We start from the raw sequence: 22,818 nt of genomic DNA on the forward strand, positions 1-22,818 counted from the left end.
CCATTAGTATGATCCCAAGTGTATCATAAACGACATAGGATAAATAGCAAATATGTGTACATGTATCTTCTTGCTTTTTTTTTTTACATTGGCTAAATTTGCATAAATAAAGAGAGGTATACGCACCATTTGATTCATTTGTGACCCTTACAGTACATAATTAGAGGATTGGAAAAAGTAAAACCAAATGTACAAGAATTTTAAAAAAGGTAGTACACACTTCTTCGTTGGACCTTTTGTTGTTGAGAGGTCGGCTTTGTTTACAACATCTAGACTTGTCAAAGCCATCAATAGTACTTTCACTTAAGATGATCGAGCACTAATTGGGAGGATATACATTATGTATCTTAGAGCATGATAAATTGATATGAATTGTGTATGTAATTGTCAGTGCAAAAGTTTTTAAATTTTTTTTTGAAACGAAGTACAAAAGTTATATTACTTCTTACATAAAATACGAAAATATGTAATAGTATATCCTTTTTAGGCCATCCTAAATTGATATTCAAGAAGAAAATTAATGTCACTATATTATAGATGTAAATTAACAACTATAACGCTGAATGATAAAAGTATATACTATAATTAATTACTCCAACCATTTGAAATTAGTGGTCTTAATACTTTTAAAATCTATTAGGTAGTGTTGGTATAGGTAATTTATCTTTGTTCATTTATCCACATAGAGTAATGATCACTGTAAGATAGAAGATAGAACAAGATAGAATAGGTAGTAAATGTCTCACATTACTTCACAGAGTTCTTAAAACACATGTTTGACTCCATGCTATGGTACTATACAAAAGGCTCTTGTTCTTATTAGAACATGATTTGAGCAAACATATTGTCATTAGCTTGCATTATACAAAAGATGTGGAGGTCACTGGGCCTATTGCAAGATTCCTTAGGTTTTTGGCATGTATATTACAAGAAATCATTTATGCCTATATGCAAAAGCGAGTAATTAGTAAGAAGCATGATTAGGTCCCAGGGCAAGTTATAAACATGTAGCATAAGTCTATGTTAGCAAGCAAAAGGAGGTCTAGGTGGCCGATATAGTGGTTAGTTGGTGGACCCAAGAACATCTTCATCAACAAATACATGAGCAGCTTCATGTGTAGGATTCTTAGGTCCCTCTGTGTTCTGATCTGCGGATTTGCCAGGAAGCTTCTGTTTTGGATTTGGTTCATCAGGCTTAACAGTGTGGTAATCCATGAGCTGTGTGATAGCCTTTGGTTTTAGGTTGACCTCATCAACTTCATCTTCAGCCACAACTCTTTTGAGAATCCACTGCAACACATTGTTCAATGAGAGGGTTGTTTTTGGACCCACTTCAATTAGGAAAGAGACTTGCAGGAGTTTTTGGATAGCTGAGAAAGTTTCAAGATCATCCTGTCAATTTGATAATAGTTATGTTAGGTTATGCATATAAGAAAGTATATACTTATTTGATATTAAAGGTGTGTTTAATTCTAGGAATGAACATGTGTATATTTGGAAGCATGTACCTATTTAGTTGGTTGTTTTTTTGCCATGTTTGTGGGTATATATGCAAGATAAGCTTATAGGCTTGGTAGTTTTGGATGCTATATGGGTAAGGTAATTGAGGCATAATTAACAGGCTGTGTATAACCAAGGGAAAGCAGACATATCATATTGGAACTTGTATGAACATAACTAACAAAATAAGTGGAAATTACATACAGAATGCCTCATCCGAAAGATGTCTTCAACCGGTAATTTGAAAAGTTTTTCCAAATCCTTGCTGAATATTGTGACTGGGAGGGTGGCGTTTCCATCAGAGACGTCGCAGTTGAAAGTAACTCTACATACACCATTTACATTTTAAAATGGTGAAGAAACATGTAGTAGGAGTAATTGGTAGTTTATGTTTAAAGTAGAACTTACCTAGGGATGGAGATGACATTTTTCTGTCCACAATTAAGGCATGTGTGTGTCTCCCCTGCTGGCACATCGGTTCGCTTGTTGCAGTTAGAGCAACCAAGGTATGCGTGCAATTTTTCAAAGCTAGGTTCGGGGACAACCACTCTCAAGAATTGTCGTTCGTCTTGAAGTGTGTTAACAACCTTGTTTAAATGACACACATAACCACGTTAAGACTTAAGAATGGGTATTGAAATTAATTAAGTATTCCTATTATGCATTGTTTTTGAACTACAACAGGCTGGTCATTTTTTTGTTAGAGAGAAGCTACACTGAAGCAATATCTGTAATGTCAAGATTTTTCGGACTACAACTTCAATCTGTAATGTTCTAATTAATATGTATTCATGCTTTATTTGATGAACTAAGAACTATACATTTAATTGCGGATGACATACCATTCATTAGAGAGAAGCCACATTGAAGCAATATCTTGAAAACCAGGCATATTTAGAGATAATCATAGTATTCCATGAGATAATATCATGGTTAATGTTAGAGAAAAGCCACATTGAAGCAATATCTTGCAAACCAGCTAGATTTCAATAAGTCTAATAGAAGTATGTATAGTTAGACTCCCAAGTTCTCCAGATGTTCACATTTTGCAGAATATGGTTACTCGATCAATAACCCAAAAACACACTCAAGTGAATGTGAAATTTTATACGTCCACATTTTGCAGAATATGGTTAGTGAATGTCAAATCTGAACAACAGCTAATATATACTTCTTTTTTATAACTGCATCCAATTGCAAATTTAACACAAGATAGTTCACAAATTTAAATTTACATTGTTGAGGCATAAAGATTCATATTTTAAGGCTATTATATTATGTTATCATGCTATCAAATAGTAATAATGGCAAATGATTGTTTAAATTACTAATGTGGTAAGTAATATCTGACCTTTTTTTCCTTTAGTGCACAGATTGTCATGACTTGCCTTTCTTTTGATGTGTTCCTTACATCTAAGACTCTTGCTTGCCTATCAGCCAGGGTGTCCCTGTGGCGCAATGCCCTAAAAAGCACACACAAGTTAGAGTACTACATTCATTCATGCTTTTTCTTAGCAATGTATCTATATTGATATACCAAAGTCTGTGTTTTCTGCATGTAATTAGTTATGAGAAACGAATAGATCTTTAGAACAACACAATTAAACGCAACAACATCACAAATTCAGTTAACAAAAACACCTTAAACTGGAACAACATTAAATCTGAACAGAGGGAGTATTTTTTGGACATTTTGATAAAAGGATGGCTTGACGAAACACGGATATCGATTACCATTCTGCAAGGGCAGCTGCTCTGTCTCCATTTGGCTCATGAATTATTGTAGTAGACATGCTTGATGCAAGTGAGAATCCTATAGCAGATGGTATATTAGTTAATAAATGATTGATGAACTTCTTTTGAATCCATGATTTGTCAAACTTAGCTTTAAGGCTGTTAATAAGTGATTGCTATTTTATTAATATGTAAGCACAACCTTATGAGATGTGACTTTTAAGGCTGTGAATCCAATTATATTGAATTTTGCAGCCCAAGTTGAGAGCCGATCACAATCTGGCCCGGCAAGATCATTCCAAGCAGAAATGATAAGGGGTTGTTCGTGCTGCAAAAGTGGTTTGGCCACCAGGTAAGGATTAGCATAATGAGGCTATGGACAATTAAGGAAGGATAAATATCTTGGTTATTGATATGTCACAACTATATATAGTTTTTAGATGTATTTGATTGCATTTGGAACTCTCTTTAGAGCATTTAGGTGCATAATGGAATGAACTACATGAGTTGTGCTCTACTACTCCCCGTTTGCGTGTTTTGATCATTTTCAGGTTACTTTGATGCAAATTGATTATGATTACCTAAGATCAAGCCTATTAATCATTGAAGATGAAGATATCTTGCACAAGGATCACAATGCATCATTTCGGGACAATTTCGAGTTAGAATGAAGCAAAGAGTTGGTGAAAGAAGTGTCAAAACTGACACCTGTTCACTATTTTGGCCATAACGTTTGATATACAATTGATAATCAAGAAATTCCAGTTGGGTTGGAAACTAGACTTCAAGGGCTTTCCAATGATAGGTCACACGCCCCAATCCGACATCTGGTTCGAGAGATACAGCCTTCACAAGTTGACGCAAAATCACTGTTTCTCCGCCCGGTCGACCGGGCGGTTTTGCCCGACCGGGCGAAATCAATTTTTCACCAAATGCAAGGAATGTTAGCCCGGTCAACCGGGCGAGAAAAGATCCAAAATCGCTTGCGCGCCGACCGGGCGGGCTCGCCCGGTCGACCGGGCGGATTTGCTTTTTTGTCGTAAGTTGTGAATCACCGTCGCCCGACCGGGCGGTTTCGCCCGGTCGACCGGGCGGTTTCTCGGACGCGTTTTTGGGTTTTTTAGCCGGTTTTGTAAAGAGTATAAATAGGTTTTTAATATTTTCGTTTAGACTATCTTATTTTCTACGTTTTTTAGGGCAAACACTTATTTTTCTCTACTTTTGTTGAACTTTTACATTGGAAGATTATATAGATCGTCGATTTCCTTTTCCATCGTTCTTCAATCATTGGTATTCTCTCTACTTAGTTAATTTCATGAATTCTTTTTTGATTATGTTTATCGTTTTCAATATCATCATGAGTGAGTAGTCTATTTCTAGGGTTTAGAGAGGGAAGCCATGTTTATACCTTTTTATTGTGATTTGATGTTCTTCAATAATTGGATTGAATTAGAATAATTCCTATTGATTTGTTATACTTGTTTAATTCATGTAATTGCGCAATATCATGAGTTATGTTTAGCTAATAAGAATTAGAATCGAAAGATCATATTCATTAGAGGCTTAGTTACAATAGGTAGATTTGATTATGTTGAGCGACCGTACTGGCATATGTTAATCTAGGAGTTGTTAATGCTGACCAAGGATTAGCGAAATATTTCATTTATTCGAACCTCAATCCAAGTGTTGTTGAACTATATTATATTGATTAAACTGGTATAAGCATGGTGGACCGATCGATTGCCCTAGGCTTTTAATTATTTGATAAATCCCTTTTTCTGCGTTCTAGTTTATTATTTTAGTTATTAATTAATCAATCATTTACTCTCTGCAAATAGTTAGATAATTGACACAAATCTGTAGAACTCCTCTCCCTGTGGATCGACCCGTATTTGCCAGTTTCTGCTAAACAGACACCGTGCACTTGCGGTATATTTTAAAACACATCAAGTTTTTGGCGCCGTTGCCGGGGAGACGGCTAGTTTCTATAGCTTTCTGATTAATTATTTGACTATTTCTGCTGTCTCATTGGAACTTCAAGTTCCAATTGAGGCCATCTTACTGCACATTTTCTTTGTTTCTTTTATGCCCAGGTCTAAAAGAACAGGTTCTCCAGTTCAGACTGATCCTGATCTTGAGAAAACCATCCGGCAGCTCAAGAAGACACAAAAGAAGAAAAAGCAGTCTGCTAATCAGAAAAAAGCCACGGAAGAACCAACTGAACCAATTATGCCTCCTAAGTCGCTGAAATCTTATGGGGTACCTTCTCCTGGCAATGTTCCCACAGGCCCTACTATGCCTGATATACAAGCAGTCAACTTCGAAATCAAGCCTGGCCTCATCAACATGATCCAGCAGAATCATTTGGTGGCATCCATCTGAAGACCCTGCAAATCATTTACAACGGTTTCAACAGCTTTGTCGTACCGTTAAGCACCAAGGGGTCACTCCTGATCAGTTGAAGGTCATGGTCTTTGAATTTTCACTAAAGGACAAGGCACAGAAGTGGCTGAATGATGTTAATGAAACTGAGTGGAGTGCTATATCTGAAGCATTCCTGAAAGAGTACTACCCTCCCACCAAAACTGCAGAAATAAGACACAAGCTTGCCACCTTCCAACAAGAACCCGATGAAACACTGAAGGAAGCATGGAATAGATTCAAGGATCTGCAGAGAGAATGCCCACACCACAATCTGGATAAGTGGTTCATCACCCAAGCATTCTACAATGGTCTACAACCCCATATCAAGAGTACAGTTGATTCATCTGCAGGGGGAGTCTTCTTAGATAAGGAGGTGGATGAAGGGTATAATTTTCTGGCCAACTTAGCAGAGAATGATCATAGTTCTTCCAGGACTATTACAAAGAAAAAGTTGGATGTTGATGCATATGCCTTGTTGTCTTCACAAGTAGCCCAGTTGAGCATGAAGATGGACTCACTGAAATCTTTGCAGTCTATATTCCTCCTATGAGTATTAATGCAATGTCTTCCATGGCTCCTATTACTTCTTCCTTTTGTGAAGTGTGTGGTGTTCAAGGCCACTTTGGTCATGATTGTTGCTACAATCAACCTGATCCGAATCAATGGCGCATGCAAATGTTTTTCAGCAAAGACCTCACAACCCATACTCTAACACACACAACCAGGTTGGAGAGAACATCCTAATTTTTCCTACAAGAACAACAATGTTCAAAATCCTCAACCTCCACCACAATCTTCCTACCAACCACCACATCAAAACCCACCACAACATGCTGCTAGACAACCATATTATCAAGGGGCTCCTCAAAACCCCCTCCTGGTTTCAATAGGCCTTCACCCAAGGCTATCAGCAGCAAACTCCTCATAATACCAGCTCTCAAGAGCCTACTATGTCTGATCTAATGAAAATGATGGTTTCTATGCAAAAAAATCATGAGGAGAGCATCAAGGAGCTGAAGAACACCACCAAGCATTTGGAGACTCAACTTGCTCAGGTGGCGGAAAATAATGCACAGAGGCAACCAGGTCATCTGCCGGGACAACCCATCCCAAAGGAGACTGTCAATGCCGTTACACTTCGTAGCGGCACTGTTTATGATGCTCCTCCCATGCCCATTGATGATGATGCTCCTAGCAAGGAGAAAGAAGTGGTAGAGGAAGAAGCGGAGAAGAGATTCGATGTCTGAGGTCGAACTAGCTAAGGAAGATCAGACAGGAAAGCGGAGGGAAAAGGTTTCTGAAACGCCTATTACACCAAGGCTACCTTTTCCCCATAGGATGCAGAAGTCGAAGGTCGATCAACAACTTGGTAAGTTCTTGACTATGGTCAAGAACCTTGAGGTAACAATTCCTTTTACTGAACTTATTTCTCAAGTGCCTGTTTATGCTAAGTTTTTGAAAGACATGATTACTAAAAAGAAAGACTTTGGTGGGGTAGATCGAGTCGCTCTAACTGAAGAGTGTAGTGCTGTTTTACAAAATAGAACCCCACTAAGTTGAAGGATCCTGGTAGTTTTTCCATCCCTTGCCATGTAGGTGCGTTATTTATAGATAAGGCATTGTGTGATTTAGGTGCTTCTGTGTCTGTCATGCCTTTATCTGTTTATAAGAAACTGAATATGGGAGCACTTAAGTGCACTCAAATTACTTTGCAAATGGCCGATCGTTCTATAAAATACCCTCTAGGTGTTTTAGAAGACGTCCCTGTTAGGGTGGGAAAGTTTTATATTCCTGTTGATTTTGTGGTGCTTGATATGGAGGAGGATGCCCAAATTCCTATTATTCTTGGTAGGCCGTTTTTGTGTACAGCTGGTGCTGTTATAGATGTCAAGTCTGGGTCTTTAACTTTGATGTTGGTGATGATAATGTCACTTTTAAACTAACCAATGCTGTTAAGTCTCCTATGCTTGAGCAAAATTGCTGCAGGAGGAAAATGTTTGATGAGGGGGGCACTCATTGCCAAGCCCCTCCGATTTGAGATTGAGGAGGTAATATGGTCGTGCGGGACCTTTATAAACCAGCGCTAAGCGGGAGGCAACCCGTAGTTTTTCTCTTATCTTTTTTTTCTTATTATTTTTTTCATTTTTTCCCTTTTAGAGAGTGAGAGAGCGGGAGCGTACTAACGTTAATTTTTCCTCTAAGCATAGTCCTATAGTTCATCTTGCGGCACTGAGGACATTGCCACGTTCAGCTTGGGGGAGGATTTTTGTATGTATTTTCTCTCTTTTACTACCTTTTAGTGTAGTTCTTTTGCTTTCTTAGGCCAGATTTATTTGCTTTCAGACAAAAAAAAAAACAAATATTGCTGAAAAAATACAAAAATACGATTTGACTAGATTGGTGTGATTGCTTCCCTGTGCCCATGATGTTCTTTGAAAGTATATTTGGGCTCTTTATCTGGATAGTTGGGCACTTGAGATTGTGATGCTGGAATGTGAACTCTAAATGCCTTGACCCTCAATGAGTTTTGATAATAAAGCGCTTATCTTGACTGCATACTTGAATTGGTTAGACTGTGAGGATTCATTCTTGCCAATGGATTCATTTCTATATCCATTCTGTTTTCTTGTGTGTTAGTTCCTCATTAGCTGACTGATCTTGACTTTGACATCGTACGCATTGATATCTGATGACTTGTGGCAATTGTTGTGATAGAGGCGTTCTTTTGTCTGCTTTTTGAGCCTTAAAGTAATTTTGTGATATACTTTTACCTCCTTAGCCCCGCTGAGCCTAATGACTATTTCAGGTTACTAAACCTCATTACATGCCCATGGCCCTTATTTTGATATTAATCCCAAGCCTAGCTTGGGGGAGCATATGTTTGAGTTAGTATCTGAGATAGTTTTTATGAGTTACTTTGGATGGAGATGATTGTATTAAGGTACAAAAGCTGAGAAAAAGAAAAGAATGAGCAAAATGAAATACATGTGATTATGGGATTGGAAAAAAATGCAAAGAGAAAGAAAAAGAAAGATTGAAAAAGAAGAAACGAACAAAAAGTCAAAAATTCTTTCTTTTACAAGTGCTTGCAAGAAAAAAAAAATTCATCACACTGCTTCAAGGATGAGTTTATTGAAAATTTTGTGATTTATAGAATTGGGACACTGTTATTGCTATATTCAGGTTGATACTTCTAGTAACTTGTGCTCCCCTATTCTTGGTTTTTCCACCACATTTCCCATACATAATCCATACCCATACCTAAGCCCCATTACAACCCTGAAAAAGTCCTCTTGAGCTTGCGCTTACATTGTCTATCAGATTGATGTGGTCAGTTTGTCAAGGTTAAAGAGTACGTTCGCTACTTGAGTCGACATGGTTAGATGAGTGGCATTATTACCTTTCTAAACACATGAGAGTGTGAGTGGGAAGGGTTATTATGGTTGGGATGGTGAGTGATCGGGCTATTTTTTGCCTGCCACAAAAATGTCGAGAGGAGTGACACCCTAGTGAGAGCCTTCTCGAGATTTGTATGTCATCTAAGGCAGCTGCTTTGATTGCTTATTTGGGCGATTGGCAAATAGAGTAATCTAAACAGTTGAACTTGAATTTGTGCCTGCTTGAATAATTTATGAGCCTTATAAAAGATTTTGATCTCTTGTTTCATATATAAAGGCGTGAAGCAATCATATTCATGTTCATGTCTTGTTTGCTTGAGGACAAGCAAAGGTTTAACTTGGGGGAGTTTGATATGTCACAATATATATAGTTTTTAGATGCATTTGATTGCATTTGGAACTCTCTTTAGAGCATTTAGGTGCATAATGGAATGAATTACGTAAGTTGTGCTCTACTACTCCCCGTTTGCTGTTTTGATCATTTTCAGGTTACTTTGATGCAAATTGATTATGATTACCTAAGATCAAGCCTATTAATCATTGAAGATGAAGATATCTTGCACAAGGATCACAATGCATCATTTCGGGACAATTTCGAGTTAGAATGAAGCAAAGAGTTGGTGAAAGAAGTGTCAAAACTGACACCTGTTCACTATTTTGGCCATAACTTTTGATATACAATTGATAATCAAGAAATTCCAGTTGGGTTGGAAACTAGACTTCAAGGGCTTTCCAATGATAGGTCACACGCCCCAATCCGACATCTGGTTCGAGAGATACAGCCTTCACAAGTTGACGCAAAATCACTGTTTCTCCGCCCGGTCGACCGGGCGGTTTTGCCCGACCGGGCGAAATCAATTTTTCACCAAATGCAAGGAATGTTAGCCCGGTCAACCGGGCGAGAAAAGATCCAAAATCGCTTGCGCGCCCGACCGGGCGGATTTGCTTTTTTGTCGTAAGTTGTGAATCACCGTCGCCCGACCGGGCGGTTTTCGCCCGGTCGACCGGGCGGTTTCTCCGGACACGTTTTTTCGGGTTTTTTAGCCGGTTTTGTAAAGAGTATAAATAGGTTTTTAATATTTTCGTTTAGACTATCTTATTTTCTACGTTTTTTAGGGCCAAACACTTAGTTTATTCTCTCTACTTTTGTTGAACTTTTACATTGGAAGATTATATAGATCGTCGATTTCCTTTTCCATCGTTCTTCAATCATTTGGTATTCTTCTCTACTTAGTTTAATTTCATGAATTCTTTTACTTTGATTATGTTTATCGTTTTCATATCATCATGAGTGAGTAGTCTATTTCTAGGGTTTAGAGAGGGAAGCCATGTTTATACCTTTTTATTGTGATTTGATGTTCTTCAATAATTGGATTGAATTAGAATAATTCCTATTGATTTGTTATACTTGTTTAATTCATGTAATTGCGCAATATCATGAGTTATGTTTAGCTAATAAGAATTAGAATCGAAAGATCATATTCATTAGAGGTAGTTACAATAGGTAGATTTGATTATATGAGCGACCGTACTGGCATATGTTAATCTAGGAGTTGTTAATGCCTGACCAAGGATTAGCGAAATATTTCATTTATTCGAACCTCAATCCAAGTGTTGTTGAACTATATTATATTGATTAAACTGGTATAAGCATGGTGGACCGATCGATTGCCCTAGGCTTTTAATTATTTGATAAATCCCATTTTTCTGCGTTCTAGTTTATTTTAGTTTAGTTATTAATTAATCAATCATTTACTCTCTGCAAATAGTTAGATAATTGACACAAATCTGTAGAACTCCTCTCCCTGTGGATCGACCCGTATTTGCCAGTTTCTGCTAAACAAACACCGTGCACTTGCGGCATATTTTAAAACACATCAGTTATTTTACCTGTGGTCAGTTATAACAATCTCGCGGACAAGATTATCACGTCCTTGGGCCGTTGAAATAGTCCTTGCTTCTTCTTCAACATAAAGCACCACACCAAGGATATCTAAACAATAACGTGTAAAGGTCAAACTGGGTGTGTCACGAAAAGCATAGATGTATTCTAGACACTATCAACAACAACTGTATGCAAGACTTACCAAATTTTTCAGAAGGATCACAGGTTTTTGGAATTGAAGATATGGTCTGATACTCTGGCAGAACAGGATTAGCTTCAGTATTTATTGGTTGAATTACTGTCTGTCTTCCAAAGCTCATTTGGTAATCAAGTTCAGAGGAGGAGGATTTGAATTGCTCTTCTACGGGCTTTATTGGAGCGTTAGCTATTTCGTACTCCCCCTTGTACACAAAAGCTTCTTTGTAGCCTTCCACCTGATCGCCAAAAAGTGCTCCTCTCATTCGATTTCCCTGTGAACAAAAGTGCAATTGTTTAGTTTCGCATGTAAAAGGTTTTTTTGTGAATCAGTTGTGTAATTATTTTAATCACAGATTATTTGGATTAACTCAATACAATTTGATGCAGTATAAGCTATTTTCAGGGACATGAACTTTCAATATTATATTAATAAGTGACTTTTTTTTCGATTTAGCCAACTTTAATAGCTATTGTCAAGGATGCTTTTGACACGATGTATACATATTAATACAATGTTACACAAGTACATTGCGTTTTATTCCTCCAAAATATATGCATCACACTACTAATCTCAAAGTAGTTCATCCCTAATTCTGCTGCAAGTGGTGCTCTTTACATCAGGTGGCCTTGAAGATGCTTCAGCCAAAAGTCTTGACAGATTAAACACATTATAATATTCTTAGCAGAAGCTGCACCTGTATCCATTGAGCTAGATGCACTCTCAAAAGCATGAATATATTACAAATGGCCGTCATCATATATAATATTAAAGGAAGAAAAATTCTGCCTACGTGTCAAGCCACCATTATTCAAAGCCTCACATTGCTCCTCGATTTCTCCTTTGCTTTTCATCAATCTGCCACGTGTCATTAGCCTTGTGATCTATTTTCAGCTCATAATTTTAGGCGTAATTGAATTCCTTTTATTCATCATTCTAGCATTTTAGGCAACAAATCAATTAGATGAACCAGTTATGTTAGGATTTTAAAATTAAATCAATTACTTGCTACATAAGTGTAACCTTTAAGGAAATAAAAATCATTTACAAAACCTGTTTGATAGCAGAAAACTTGACCAAGCAGCATATGGAGTATTATATTCCTTGATTTTCGGCTATCAAAGATTGTTTCTTCACTTTATTTTCAAAAATCCCTACTATATAATAACTTATTGTATATTTGTGGTACTAAAGAATTTGTATAAATGAAATTGTCAATCAATGTTTTTTAGTTTTCTAATTAAAAGAAAACTTCTTCGTGCATTTTATCATGACATTAGTTACATCAGTCACTAAACACACGGGTCATAAGCCAGTTTTAGAAATATATTTTTAATTACACGATATGATTATAAAAAATTAAATCATGAGCTAATATTCAACCATGATTTTAGGAGAAACATCCTAAAATCTGAAATTTATAAAATATTCCCCCGCATTTTAATGTTTTTTGTTTCATTTACGTACCTATTTATAGATGTATATATCACGATTAAAAAGATTGTTTAAAATGTTGTAAAAAATGATTTTTATATATCATGTATAATTTTATATTTTATATTATTTCAACCTTAAATGCATGAAATCTGATTATTATGGTTATAAATTGTAAAAAATAACTACTTAAAAAAACAATTCCCATGCATTATGCACAAGTCCAAATCATATCTTAAACGTATAACTTCTGGCCATAATGTAGATGGACAGGCGGAAAAATAGTAAATACTAAAAATTTATTTTGTTGGGAAATTTATAGTACGAAGTGACATGTGTTTCTTGTGTAACTTTTAGTAATATAATATAGATCGTAATCTACATAATATATATGACTTTACACAAGATACCATGAAGTAAAAAAACAACTATTAGATGTAATTAAGTATACCTAAAATAGTATTGAACTTCAAACATATTGAAAAAAATATATGAAAAATTATGCATATAATCTACAAGGGTCTAAAGCAATATGTTCAAAATGTAATTTTTCGACAAGTTAAAAATAATGGTTTCCAACTATTATATCTAGATGAATAATAAAATTTATTGGTAAAAGCGGTAACTTTTAATCTTAAATGGATCACTTCTGGATTAAGAAAACTGATGTATTTATGACAAAAAGTTACCTCCATGTAATAATAACTTATTGTATATTTGTGGTACTAAAGAATTTGTATAAATAAAAAATTCAATCGATATATTATTAGTTTTCTAATAAAAAAAAAAACTTCCCGTGCATTTTATCATGACATTAGTTACATCAGTCACTGAACACACGGATCATAAGTCGATTTTAAAATATATTTTTAATTACACGATATTATTATAATAATTCATGAGCTAATATTCAACCATGTTTTTGTTCAAAAAAAAAAAAAATATGTCACACCATGACTATGATCAGAGGTTACATATAACAAAAACAATAACAACTTAATCTTTAATCCCGAAGTGGTCTAGGTGGGATAATATGAATTATCATAACAAATCATATCCACGACCAATACATACTAATTTTTTTTTTTTTAAAAAAAGAGTTAAGGTCTGTTCTCTTTAGCATAAAACAACTGAACTGAATTGAACTGAATTGAATTAAATCATAACTAATAATAATTTAGGAATTGAACTGAACTGAAAATAAGGTGGGGAGAACAATACCTTAAAGTGAGAGAAGTAAGACAAGAGACAATATATAAAACAAGAAATTAAATGAGGTAAAAAAAAGTGAAAACCAACATATAAGGGTCGGTTCACTTCAGCTTATTTTGACAAAACTATGACGATATAAGTTCGAAAAAATTTAGATGATTAGGTGATCCAACGGGTTGCCAACCCTCTAATTATTGAAATTTCCTCGGCCAATAGTACATTCAGACATTAATTTTATGATTGTTCTCTCTCCAAATTATTGTATATATATTAATATTATTACTTTATTGTGTCTAAGAGGGTTTAACCTTAGGATCACTCAAAATTTTCCCACGCTCTTACATTCAAATGAAACAAAAATTATGAATACATCCACTTATGAACTTACCTTGATATTAATTTCATTTTTAAAGAAAATTCACACTTTGAATTCGGCCCATTCTATATAAATTTTCTAAAATAAAGGATTAGCAGAGAGAGTGAAACATGGCCCATGTGCTCAAATTATAAAATATAGCTTTCTTTAATGAGTTTCGAGACACTAATTGAGAAGGTGAATCAACAAAATGAGTTAATTATATATCAAAAGAGGGATTTATAAGTATTCAATTTTAGTTGGTCTATAAGAGAGTAAAAGTGTTGTTGAAAGATCAGAAGTTATCGAATTAGAAAAGTTGTTAATTTGCCTATGCCCTTTGTTTTATTGACAACTTCTTTTTTCTTTGATGTAAAAGATAATATTGAAATGTAAATCATATGGGGAACTTATAAAACACACATACATTATACAAGTACTGTGTATTTATATTTGTTTACTATACAAAATTATCATTTTCTAAACTATTCTTAATATTAAAATTGTGGTGGCTTAATATATTCTAAAATTATTTTAGAAGAAACTAATGAGTAAGGATTATTTCAAGTAGCAACAGGGAATAAGGTATTTAGGCAAAAAAGTAAAGTGGGAAACCCCGTATGATACTCATTACGTCAGATGAAACGGGGAATAAGGCATGATACAATATATTATCGAAATTGTGGTAATTTCAGGTAGCAACGGGCAATAAGGTATTTATACCCGATATAGTATTTATTCCGTCAGTTGGAAAAAAATTTCTTATGATGTTTAAAAAAAAACAGTTTTTTCGGCCGTGTGTTAAAAGTCAATGACAATCCCTATCACATGGTAGGTTTGTATCCCCGGAGACCAGTTCTTAGTCATGGCTAATTTTATGTAGCCATTTATTAGTCACGAGTAAAAATTGACTAATAGTACTAATTTATGAGAAAGAACATGGGAAGTCTAACACTTTAAGGCCATTTCGAGTAAAAAATGAAGACTGTAATGTGGAGAGGGTTTCTAAGACAATTGACCCCTAAGTGCTTACTGGGATAAGACCAAGTTCGTGCAACTTTTCTCCCTTTTCGAAGCAGTTGAGATCATTAATTTACCTTTGTCATCTCAACCCTTAGATGATGGTTTTGTGGGGCTACACCAAAATTGGTATATTATACTTCCTCCGTTTCAAAATAAGTGCAACATTTGCATAGTGTTTACTATTCACAGTTTAAACTTTAATTAGCTTTGGTGATTTACATTTTAGGAAAAACATAGTCATGTGGGATCTTGTTAGATTCGTCTGAATGTAAATTTTTTTAATATCAACTTTTTATAATTTTTACTTATTGGTAATTGAAGATATTAACGGTTAAAATAATGCATTGGCAAACGTGAAAACAAGAAGTGTTGCACTTATTTAGAAACAGAGGAAGTATTAAATCATGTCATCACTTTATTAATTTTTCAAAGAATTCCCATACATAAGTTATTAGCGGTTCAATTGTATCGAAAGTGTGAAGAAAATATGGAATTCCAAAGTTTCTCTTAAGGTGTTGTTGGCTTTGCTTATGACTATGTTATACAACCTCCGTTCTTTTTCTACTGCAACAATTGAGTACTGTTCACGTTTGCCAATGCACTATTTAAACTATTAATATTTTTAATTACTTTTTAGTAAAATTATACAAAAATGATATTCTGAAAGTATATATCGAGACGAATATAATCTAACAAGACCCCACTGATAATATTTTTCCTTACATAAAAATCATAATATACAGTGAAAGGTTATGATGGTGAATGGATAATGTAAAAATCTCATTTTGCAATATTATAGAAATAGAACGGAGGGAGTAACTTCTTAATAAATTTCGTTTTGCACTAAAAAGAAGTCTTCCAAAACATATGAGTATCATGTATATGTTAAACAACTTTATAATTAATATAAAAGTGTATATCTCTTAAACATAATTTTTTATCAAGTTAACGTAAGAATCGTTTACACGTTTTCATTGTAGCTGATATATAACAACTAAATAGTTCCCGTGCATTATGCACGGGCCTAAAACCTAGTCCAATATAAAGGGTGGAAATGTCTCTCCGGCTTCATAGTGAGCTATGTGGGCCTAATCAATTTGAATTGTCTCCTTCCTAAAGTTGCAGTGATGACAATAAAGCTAATTTTTAGATAACAAGGAAGAAACAAATCATAAACCAAACAGCATCAAGTAGATAATACAACCTTGTAAAAGCTCGAACATAACAAAAAAGATTGCCCTCCAATATGTTTAATGATGGCGGGTAAGGTATCTAATTGTGCCAATAAGAGGTAGTGTTGAGAACTATCGGATATATTTTGACATAAAGGAAGCACCATAGAAACCCTAAGTAACAGCTAGGTCTTTTCACTTCAAAACTTGAGAAGTAATATTTAATACTCATATATACATGGAGTCCTTGCAGTGCAATCTCCATTTCTTAGTGAATTTGGTCTTTGCTAATTAGAGTTTCCCTCATTATAAAAGAACACCCAATTTTTCTAATTTTGCAAATTTTAGAAAGTTTTTCCTATTTGCTCCCCTCTGTTTTGTCCGTCTCACTCATTTACTATAGCTGAGTTGATCTAATAAAGTCTTCCTACTTTGTGTTTGTTTTTCATCAAACAAATCCTATTCTAAAAGTGCTCTCATGATAAATTTTATCACTTCCTGAACTACACTATATATTTGTTTTCTTGAAAGAGCTCATCTCTCCCTCTCCTTCCCTCTTACTATGTTAGAGAAAATTTTATGAAGTGCTCTAAAAATCTACAAAGTGTTATTTTCTCAAGTATACTCTTAAATGGTTGCTTAAAAGTGTTATAATCTCTTCCTTCCTTTCCACGTAAAAGTGAAATTAATGCAAAGGGCTAAAAGCATAACCGGTGAGCTCTTCAGGATTCAAAGCATAGCCGACCTTCGATACGGAAGGAGCAAGTGAGCAAGCCATTGTCGTCCCTTTAGATCCTTATGAAACATCTTTAAAAGCTACTTACATTGTTCTTGGACCTACTATAGATATTTTTTGGATACTAAGGAAATTGCCTATGAAATTTTCAACTAACCCTTGTCAGACATACAAAAACCAAATAAAGAAGTTTCAGCTATTTAATCATTGATTAATATGATTGTCATTACATGCTCAACCAATTGCAAACATTTACGAGAATCATAAGCAAATATAAATGAAGCATCTTAGACAATATCTTTCTACATAATTGCTTTCTAACCTATATCAAATTCTATACAAGGACTCGTCAAAAATATATATCAGCTTAAGTCACTAACTGAAATCAAGACTGTGTCATATCAAGCAAGGTTATCCAAATATATACATACAATCAAATTAAAAGAGCATTCTTCCCCGATAGATAATGTAGTTTTTTTTTTTGTTAAGGAAGAACAACTAATATCACAGCAAGAAAGAAAGTGAAACTACAAGTCATACCTTATTACCTATTTTGCTTCACAGTTTGATAGACAAATGTAGAAGTAGTTAGTAGCTTAGAGGTGCAAGTCAGAGACGTTGGTTTGGATAATATGATATGGCATAAGATACCACCTACATTCTTCTAAGAATTGTCACTGCATATAGTTGGTTTTTTTTACTTAGGTTCCACCATTTTCCTTCAATAGCAAAAATAGAAAAGAAGAAACCTCGATCTTTGATTAGCATATTAAACAATTACAAGTCTTTTGTATGAACTCCTAAAGCATAAACATCATTTCAAATCCATTATGACCACCTGGAAACTCTATTGTCTACAATTTCCTTATCCTTTCTTGAGATATGAATTCCAAATTTCCCTCCTCTATGGACTCCATTCCAATGTGCATACTTTCGGTGTATGCCTGGCAACATTGTGATGGAGTATCTCAATATCAAAAAAGACTAAAATGCAAAAATGGCCCATAACAGTAATACCTGATGTATTGGCCACAGAAGATGACCCTCTAAAGGTGTTCATGTATTAGCAGATTTATATGTATAGGTAAGTTTAAGTGTTCCTTTTGAATGAGGCATGCTACAAATAATGATATTGTGACATTTGCTAAGTGGGAATTACTATAAATTAAACTCATGGTGGATGATATCAATGAGTAATCAAAATGAATGGTTATGCGTTATTGGATAAGAAAGATAACAAAGAAGTGAGAGGGTCAATACCTTGTCATCTTCTAGAATAAGATTTTGGTAGAGTATGCCTTTTTTAGGAGAGACCTTAGCTCGACCTTTTTCAATTACCTTGACTTTGACTTTGTAAGCCTTGCTGCTACTGTTTAATTCATCTAAATAAACACGTTCAGGCTTCATCTTGTAATTCCTAATAAAATGAACATGTAATGAGTGAATATAGTATTAGGGGGGGGGGATTTGAGTATTATTTGCAGGCTAAGGCTATCTTTCAAGAGAATGTTAATTGAATGCTAGGTATGAAATAGGTCTAGTGAAAGGCATAATACATTTATTAGCTAATTAATCTACTATTTAATCATTGTACCATTTAGAATAATTACCTCATGGCTCATATAGTAATAAACTCTGAGTTTTGTATTAGTGAGATTATGAAGCGTAACTATGATTTATCACCCAAACATCTGGTAGATATATCTATAAGAGTAACATCAGTGTCTATATTGATATAGTAACCAATATTTAAAATGCTGAAAAATAATGTTGATGCTGCAAAAGTGTTTAATTACCTTAAAACCATTTAAATTTTGTTAATCTTACAGTAGTTGTTCAAGGTTCTTGATAACTTTGTTTTAGTTTTTATTATACATGAAAAGAGAGAGTGAACTTTTAACAGTTGACAATAACATCTAGTAATTAACTATAGCATGTATCACTACAATAAGAAGTTTTGAAAGCAAAGCACATGAAGGAGGTATCAAAGATTATCTAAGTTGTCAGTTAGAAATATATTTTAGGCAACCTGTGCATTAGATGCATGGCATATTATTTTCTATTGTACTCAAAGCAAGATCATGAGGGCATTGAATAGATTCTATGCTATGATGCGAAGGATGGGTGCAGCAAACAAACATACAAAATTTGAGCATAGCTACAAAAAGGGAGGCAAGGAAGAAGAATGTAAGTGAATATACCTTCTGAGCTCGTGTAACTGTCAGATAGGATGAGTTTGGTGGAGAAAACAAAGCCTTTGAGCAGCCTCTAATGTTGTTTAAGGATGGAGAAGTTCAACTTCAAGAGTGATAAAAGCTTCTCTAAGCTGTAGATATGTTTATACAGGCTAAGTTGTGGTATTAAAACAGGTAGATTTAGTGGGTCACAATCAACCAAAAAAAGTACATGAACAGTTTGTTGAGTACTTGTAAAGCTGAAAAAAAGGATAAGCATGCTCTTTACCTGCTACAGCCATACCATAGTTAGTATGCTAGTCAATCAACCTCTTAGATATTTCCATGTGACTGTCCTTCAAAGATTTTTCTGGATTTCTTCTTCTGAAGGACCATCCGGATTTCTAGGGGTAGTGGGAGTTATTTTTAGGACCATGGAAAGTACATAACTGTGAAAGTAAATAAAATAATATGTTTATGCTTTAAAGTTGCACCCACTTGATGTTCATAATCCAGACCATCTATCATAGCTTGTTAATTTATATGTGTATATTTTGTACTGTTGTTATAAGTTGTTGTTAATTTATATGGCAGAAGAAATTTAAACTCTTAAGTAAGAACATTATAAACTAAGGAGAGGCATGCTTCTTTTAGCCAGTTATTAGGAGATTGTGACCTTAAAACAGAAGATTTTATCTTATTGTGCACATAAATAATCTCATTGTGCACTCATATACATTATGACAGCATTTTAGCTGTTTAGAATTCATATAATTCAACTTATTAACAAGCAGAACCTGAAAAGTAATGATATATAGTACTAATAATATATATTGAAACATTGAAACAAATCAAAACATAAAATAAATCATAGGCTACAATAATGAACCTAGATTTAGGAACAAAATTCATAACAACCACAACCAAAACAATCACAATTCAAAAGTAATTATGAATAATAGCATATAACAAGGTTATCCTAACATCACTAATTACCAATATCTAGAAGCTATATTTTAGTTAACCATTGATTTCCCTGCGATTATTAAGAGACATCCTATAAAAAAATTATATGTGACAGGGACAGAAACCAATCATGAGAGGAAGAGTGTAAAAAAATAATTCTTTTTCCTCATAAAAATTGACCTTCTTATTGGCTATAAATCAGACCTTTTAGCATTTAACTTTACTTTTAAAATAAAACATGCCATCAGAACAGAGAAATGAAGTTATTAGTAATAACGAGTCCTCTAAATAGAATCATAAAGTAATGGGATTTCCACAAGCCTTACATCATGAGACACTAACTACAAATTTACAAATGAATGTTACTATAAAATGACAGTGTGAAACCCATAATCATAAAGAGAAACTTATCCATCTTCTTTTACTACCATTTTCTCTCAATGGATGTATTGCACTTGTATCTCTACAACTATTCGTTTCTTAGTTAATCCAATTCTCTTTGGTCATCTCTTCATGAGCATTCTCGAGACAAGGATGGATAAGGATAGATAAAGTTGAAAAGGCAGAGCTTGTGAATGAGCATGAACCACATAAAAACCAATCTAGGTCTATAACAATCTGTCGGTCCATAAGTTTCCAGGACACTCTACCAACTCATGACAATTCAATTGGACAAACACAAACTATGCGTGCGTGTTCAGCATCACAATTGGACGGGACAGGAGACAACAAAAATAATTATCTCAAACATGTAGAACAGAACAATGGTCCAGTAGTAAGACAAGAATAACAAATAGCTCTCTTGTAATTCCAAACACAGGAAACACCCTTAAGGAGGCTTAATCGATAAATTTGGCTACAATCCTGATTACTCAGATATGATTCTAAAGTGAAAGGCATTAGGGGCAGTTAACGAAACTGTAATTGTTTGGCATAAACAAAGTAAAATCCAAGAGTAACATATTAAATAGTACATAAACTACATTTATCTTTTTCTTAGCAACACGCAAAAAATATTCTACTACTTGTATGAACACGAGAAGGGTAAGGTAGACTATATTAAACACACACACACACACACCCCTTCCCCCGTGGGATTAATACCAGGTTGTTTCTGTCATTTGAAAACACATTCTACCAAGCAGCTCAGTTAATTGCACAGCTTACGCATAGTCAAAGGATAGATCTTTACATATTGCTCTAAACAACCTTGGTGCACCAAATTTAGTTGTAAAAAAAAAAGAATAATTTGTTCCTTGTCACATACTATATCATTAAGTTCAGCATAAGCACAGTCCAGCATAAGCATGGTAAAAAAAGAAAGTCAACAACGATGAATCAACTCACTTGATATTTCCTCTTTGGACAAGGTTTAAGAGGACAATCAAGGAGCCCACCAAATATAACACCCTTTCTATTTCTGATAATCTGGAACATGAACAACATTTCACATCAGTCATTGAGTAATAATTTGATATAATGTACCTCCAGGACAACTACTTATTTCAGCCTTACTAATAAGCTAAGACCCGAAAGCACTTTTCCGTATCAGAGCGCAAAGTTAGATACCATGTTTTAAAATACTACCCTTCAGATGAAAGAGACAAGATGAAACTACGATGAAGTCAGGAAAGCATTCACAATTCGTGAGGAGCATTATGGAAAAAAGAAGAAAAGTAAGTTACCTATAAAGCAATACTCATTGACAACCTTTCACAATATTAGAAAGGGAAGAAAAATATCAGTGTAGTCCGTGCCTAAACAACATGATAGATCAACATTGATATTTTAGCAGTCAAATGTCCCTAGATTTTATGTTGTAGCGAGATATATCATACAGATTCAACTAAGAGAGAACTAATGACCGCATACTTTTATCATAAAGGAGGAATGTAACTCTTCACCTGGAGTTATTATTCCTAACTGTTTTAGCATTTTCAAATGACTTAAGAATTGAGTTCGACTGTTTTTCAATCGGTTACCACAAATGAACTTCTTATGACATTATAAGAAAAACAAAAGAAATACAAGCATAAATATGTATAATCATACTTCAAGAACTTGTTGCTCAATTGTGCGTGCTTCAGTTGAAGAATGACCTCCCATTAAAGCAATGTATTGCATCAGCAGCTTGGTAGCCTAAGTTGTACCAGTTCCACTTTCGCGACTTACAAGAATGGAGTTGCTTTTCCCCTCGTTTATCATAGCCCTATCAAAAAATTAATTCATGTTAGGCACTTACATAAATAAAATGGAATATTATGTGGCGAATATTACATTCAAGCAACATCAGCAACTGCAAAAACATGAAGGCTTGGCTATCTCGATGGTGCCCCTTTGTATTGTTGCATCATGTGAGAATCATATAGATGAGGCAGTCTTTGAAATGGATTTATGACGATGAGTATATTTCCGGTATTACTTTTCAATCAAGATCATATGCAAATCAAGATCCCTAATCAACACAATTAGGTTATTACTTTCCAATTGAACCAAAAAAATTCAAGCAAATAACAAAACCCAAATTGGAAAACAAAAATTAGGTCAAAATCCAGAAAAAACGAAAAAGAACAAAACCTTCACTTAGATCAATGGCTTCAGCTGTTTAG

The 22,818-nt window shown here is 34.5% G+C and overlaps 1 protein-coding gene and 1 non-coding gene across 5 annotated transcripts; both read right to left on the reverse strand.

Annotated features, from left to right (window-relative positions):
• Positions 1-727: 727 nt before the first annotated feature.
• Positions 728-22,039, reverse strand: LOC104892916 (uncharacterized). 4 transcript variants are annotated; one of them, XM_048642747.2, is made up of 10 exons: positions 21,557-22,039; positions 19,533-19,647; positions 19,271-19,395; positions 18,330-18,486; positions 11,144-11,411; positions 10,947-11,049; positions 2,852-2,963; positions 1,909-2,087; positions 1,705-1,825; positions 728-1,392 (listed from the first exon to the last, which is right to left on the reverse strand). In XM_048642747.2, exons 4-10 carry the CDS (start codon positions 18,474-18,476, stop codon positions 1,063-1,065), a joined length of 1,260 nt encoding a protein of 419 aa, XP_048498704.2. In that variant the 5' UTR covers positions 18,477-18,486; positions 19,271-19,395; positions 19,533-19,647; positions 21,557-22,039; the 3' UTR covers positions 728-1,062. The 4 variants fall into 4 exon arrangements, with proteins under 4 accessions (XP_048498704.2, XP_048498706.2, XP_048498714.2 ...); XM_048642749.2 differs by having other exon boundaries at positions 19,533-19,692; XM_048642757.2 differs by lacking the exon at positions 19,533-19,647.
• Positions 5,825-5,931, reverse strand: LOC125494533 (small nucleolar RNA R71). The gene has a single exon (XR_007270780.1). It is a non-coding gene; the product is annotated as a small nucleolar RNA R71 (small nucleolar RNA).
• Positions 22,040-22,818: the final 779 nt, after the last annotated feature.

The sequence above is a fragment of the Beta vulgaris genome, chromosome 1 (genome assembly GCF_026745355.1).
Source record: "Beta vulgaris subsp. vulgaris cultivar EL10 chromosome 1, EL10.2, whole genome shotgun sequence".
Classification (NCBI taxonomy): Eukaryota; Viridiplantae; Streptophyta; class Magnoliopsida; order Caryophyllales; family Amaranthaceae; genus Beta; species Beta vulgaris.